Raw genomic sequence first — 5,026 nt, forward strand, 5'->3', positions numbered from 1 at the left:
ATCTGCTAAAGAGGGAGACTTTTTGGCTTTTCTTTTAAATCCAAGCATATTTATGATTGATTATTTAAGAGTCTGTTGTGGTTCAAAATGTAAACTTTCTCAAGTGTAGTGTGAAAACCTAAAACCTTCATTGCACATCCACTGAAAATGGAGACATCTCATGTTCAGTAGCTGAACTTTCAAAATGATTTTTAACTTTCAACCTTTTCAGAAAGATAATTCAGATCCAAATTATATTTTTAATATTGGGACTTTTTAACTTGTGTTTGATCATAAGGCTTTGGGAAAAGCTGAGACTTAAACAAACATGTAAGTGTGCAACTGTAGAGGAAAATAAGGAAAAATGAGTAAGGCAAAGAAAAATTGTTTTGGTCTTTTTATTGGTTTTAATGATGTGCTAGGAATCCTCACTTTCAACACTTTTGCATCAGTTTGTTGTTTTATTTCCTCCTCTTGATAATATCACAGTAAGTTAAATAGATTAACAGTGTTTTGTAACCACATGATCAGCTGGAATGTTGTGCAGTCTTGCTTTTCTTGATTTTTTTATTTAAAGTTTGTCAATTGTCATGAAAAAAAAGATGTTTTGCACTGTAAATGCATCAGTGTTTCAGGTCATGGGTGAGATTCTTGAATGTTGAACATTCCTACATACAAACCTGTTATCAAAGAGAAATGAATCACTCGCTAAATATAAGGCCACAAAAACAAATGTCACACCAAAATGAACATATGGAGGGCACGTCGCACACACAAGCTGCTGTCAGTTATACACATCTGCCAACACACTGACCTCAGTATCTACAGGTGTATCAACAACAACACTTTCAATTTCAACGCAAATACCACGATATACTTTTCTTAATACATAAACATATGTACAGTTGCGCTGACATAGAAAAGCATGCTTTTGCATATTAGAAGGTTGTCCGGTAAACTTTACAATAATCCATAACATTTATCAGTACAGTTTTTTTTTCCAACCTGCAGCAGTAATTTAGACTAACAAATATAGTCTGAGAAAACAGGATGTTAGAATTCACTTTTATTACAGATCTTGTACATTATTAACATGCCTTATTATGCAGTACTACTATAACTCTCTCTCCTATTATATTCAAATTTTGTGACCTGTGAACACTCAAAAAGACTGATCTAGTTAGCAAATTAAGAAAAACCAACACTAAAATCAGCACTTGCCTTTCGATATAAAATAAATAAACACTCCATTCAAAAATACAAGAAAAAAACAGACATTACATTTTTTTTTTTACAAGAATGCATCTAGAGTTATTTTGTGCAACATGGTTAACACAAGGAACGTATACAGTATGTCACCCAGTAGCGATGACCAAATCAGGATGACTAACATTGTGAGTTCTTTTGACAGATTTTATACAGCTGCTTGCACAAACTGACCTAAAAAAAATAAACATTCGAAATCATGTAAGCTCTCTAATATTGCCAATCACATGCTCTGCTGCATCACCCTCCACAGGGCAGGCCAATAGCAGCATTATTTTTTCCTAAGTCACAGAGCTGGTACAGTGGGCCTGTTCTGTCATCTGTATGGTCTCAGCTATCACAGCTCACTGATGCCAGACAAATTGTTTTAACTCTTTTTGAGCCAGGCGACTAAGAACAAATCTTTATTTACAGCTGTGGCCTGCAGTAGTACATAGCTCATATAAGCCCACGAGCCAGTACTGGGACATCTCCATGCAGTTTTGGGAAGCAGCAATTTACAGTGATACTGGGATCTCTTTTTCCACCAGCTGCCTTAGAACTTTGCAATAAAGGGAGATAAAAATTTGTGATGCAGTTAGAAAATAAAATCAACAAATAAATGTGTCAATAAATAAATAAAACACCTGTGGACAAAAGTAAACGTTTGACTTATGAACTGTATGTCAACAGGTTTTGTGTTTGATAAAATAAATAAAATTTAAATAAAAAAATAAACACATTAAAATAAAATCTCTTTTTTTTCTGTTTTCAACTAAAAGACAAATTGAGCTCTGAAGTGCAGAACTAGGTGGTGGTAAAGCATCTGTATGGTCAGGAAATGACAATGTTACATTTATCTGAGCCTGTATAATATTTTTAGACAATGTGATGGTAACCTGACATAGTAATAGTACTGCCACTATACTATTATGACATTCTTTATAACTTATATCAAATATCTGAGGGAAGGTTGCTTTGCAATGATGAGTGTTGATTCATCAATTTTTCTGAACAAATTAAAAAGCGATGGCGATCGAAGGTCATAGACTGCAAAGACGGGGAAATAAATATGCCTTTACAGCAACATCATACTATTACATCCTAATATTTATGTATTCAGTTTTTACTCATTTAGGTCAACTTCAACACCATTGGTTTGTAAATAATTAAAAACGCTCACTACAGATCCAAAGAAATTAAATGAATCAAAGTAAATCCATAACATAGAAGTATTTAGGGGGGGAAAGGCCATTGAGAGTCACCCCCTGGGAGCTTTTCAGCACTTCCTCTCCATGTAAACACAATGGATCCACTTTAACCACTACCTGGAGCTGGCACCCAGGCTCTTCCCCTCTATCCTGATTACACCATTCACTTTTTGTTCTTCAGCTGATTGGCCAGCCAGTCCAGGCCCTCGTAGAGACCGTCTCCACTGGTGGCGCAGGTAGCCTGGATGTACCAGTTGCGGTGGCGTAGAGAGTGCAGGCCCAACTTGTCTGTGATCTCGGCAGCGTTCATGGCATTAGGAAGGTCCTGAGCAAAATTACACGAATACCAGTCAGGAGACTTAATCTTGCGACGAAAACAGGTGCAGATGGGCAGAAATAAGAGAATACACAGGACGAGGTGCAAAGCAGCTTGTACCTGTTTGTTGGCAAAGACGAGAAGAACAGCATCCCGCAGCTCATCCTCAGCCAGCATCCTCATCAGTTCCTCCCGAGCTTCGTTCACCCGTTCACGATCGTTGCTGTCCACCACAAAAATCAAACCTGTTGGAAGAGATGAAACAAATACAGCTCTATTAGGCTAAACTCAGTTAAATTCCACTTTCTACCAGTATGTTACAAACACATTCCTAGACAAAGTTTATTCATTGTCAAAGCTTTCCACATGACTAAGACAATGATAATATGAAACAGTCGGAGGCTGTATGCAAATGACCTCATCTAAAGCATTAGTCACACAGGCCCTCAGGTGCTGGGGTGAACATGTGCTGCAGGATCTGCCACAGGACTGAAGAGGCCTTGTTAACTCCAACATGGCCAACTGGTGCATCATTTAAGAGGCTGCTGGTCTGGCTCACCCTGCGTGTTCTGGAAGTAGTGCCTCCACAGGGGACGAATCTTGTCCTGGCCACCCACGTCCCACACGGTGAAGCTGATGTTTTTGTACTCCACTGTTTCTACATTAAACCCTGAATAAGAAGTGAATTAAAATTAGATAAGCCTGACAATCTCAGAGACATTTGTATCTAATCATGCAGTTTAAACTTCTTTCCTCACATACCAATTGTGGGGATAGTGGTGACAATCTCCCCCAGCTTCAGCTTGTAGAGGATGGTTGTTTTTCCAGCTGCATCCAGGCCAACCATAAGGATCCTCATCTCCTTCTTGCCTATCAGGCTCTTCAGCAGGTTTCCGAAGATGTTCCCCATGACGAATAGCAGCTCTCACCTCGACTGCAAACAGGACTGTCACACGGAGAACCAAAAATACCACTTTCCATACATAGCAACAAAGCAGTCAAAACAAAGTGTGAACCACATTTAGAAAGTCCAGACCACACTAACAAAACATGTGGTGAGACACAGTAGCTCTTCAAGAGCAACTTTAAACATTACACCTCATTACAGCTTAAAGGCAACTACGAGGAAAGTCAGTAAAGGCATACTTCACACCTCGGCAGCCAGCTGACCTGAAACGCTGTTGCTGTACATCTTTTGACAGCTCACTGGGGAAACGCCATACTGGATCTCTGTTATGTGGATCAGCTTTCATGTGGTGCACAGAAACCAATGCTGTTTACTGCCAAATATATAAATGCCAGTGTACTAATCAATTCAGATCAAATTATATGACACATAACCCAAGCTTGTGTGCATGTATGGAGCACACAGCCGGCAGCACAGAGGTTTGAATTTGACTTCTCTGTGGCCCCTTATGGTTGCAGTCAACTTGTGCAGCCATACTATAGCATCCCTGAGTTGCACTTGATATAACAAGGGTATTTCAAGAAAAGAAACAAAAAACATCCACACCCACGTCTTTTCTTTAGAGATCATCATCTCAGCGTCTGTAGCCGCTGCTATCGGTGCCTATAGCTACGCGTCCATTCATTTGCAGCACGGTTAGTTCTGCCTGTTTCAGCCGCAGCGGCCGCACATCCATGTAGCGTTACATCAATCATAACGCGGCTGACGCTGCAGTCCGAGCGAGCGCCACTTTGCATGAGCCACATGACATATTTACAGTCTCGTACAATAATCATTCGAGAGTACTTAGCCAGCAACAGTATGAGCTAATGTCTTCACTAATGAAATATTCTCCGGGTCAATTTGTGTGCTGTAATCCCTGTCGTACAGTCACGACAAGCCAGTCGGCCTGATGTCGTCGATGAACGGCGGCTTCTTTACCAAGAACCGACACAAGCCGACACAGCAGCGACAATTGTGCTGCGGTCTCATGTAAAACTTGTGTACACCTTATTTTTACCATTTGCATCTCATTCACACTTACCCGTCAACGGAAGGCAGGATACCAGCTGGATTCAGGCAAAGAACTGGATGATAGTCTCGCGATGGTTTGCGGCTGTGGCACTGTGTATTCTCGCGATAGTTGAATTTTCAAGAACACCTCTAACGTTTGTCATCCCGGATGACTTGTCAGATGCAAGGAGCGCTGCTGGAGGCCAAATGCAATTGTAACCGTTTCTTTATAAAGCGTGACAAATCATTGTGTTAACATCACCATAGCCTGCTTCGATACGTCACCTGCCTTATGTCAGGTACAAATACAATCTA

General features: G+C 40.2%; 1 protein-coding gene across 2 annotated transcripts; it reads right to left on the reverse strand.

Moving 5' to 3' along the window:
* Window positions 1-1,030: 1,030 nt before the first annotated feature.
* arf3a (ADP-ribosylation factor 3a) lies at window positions 1,031-4,880 on the reverse strand. Of its 2 annotated transcripts, none has more exons than XM_067527570.1 (5): window positions 4,743-4,880; window positions 3,514-3,685; window positions 3,311-3,421; window positions 2,872-2,996; window positions 1,031-2,760 (listed from the first exon to the last, which is right to left on the reverse strand). In XM_067527570.1, exons 2-5 carry the CDS (start codon window positions 3,659-3,661, stop codon window positions 2,599-2,601), a joined length of 546 nt encoding a protein of 181 aa, XP_067383671.1. In that variant the 5' UTR covers window positions 3,662-3,685; window positions 4,743-4,880; the 3' UTR covers window positions 1,031-2,598. The 2 variants fall into 2 exon arrangements, with proteins under 2 accessions (XP_067383671.1, XP_067383670.1); XM_067527569.1 differs by having other exon boundaries at window positions 3,514-3,697; window positions 4,743-4,879.
* Between the last annotated feature and the right edge of the window lie 146 nt (window positions 4,881-5,026).

Source organism: Channa argus, chromosome 13, assembly GCF_033026475.1.
Source record: "Channa argus isolate prfri chromosome 13, Channa argus male v1.0, whole genome shotgun sequence".
Lineage (NCBI taxonomy): Eukaryota > Metazoa > Chordata > Actinopteri > Anabantiformes > Channidae > Channa > Channa argus.

Coding starts and splice junctions, on each gene's coding strand:
- arf3a (XM_067527570.1), bottom strand. CDS start 3,661: ATGGGGAACATCTTCGGAAACCTGCTGAAGAGCCTGATAGGCAAGAAG. Junction 3,422..3,513: donor CACCACTATCCCCACAATTG/GTATGTGAGGAA, acceptor CTTCTTATTCAG/GGTTTAATGTAGAAACAGTG. Junction 2,997..3,310: donor CTACTTCCAGAACACGCAGG/GTGAGCCAGACC, acceptor CTCTTCCAACAG/GTTTGATTTTTGTGGTGGAC.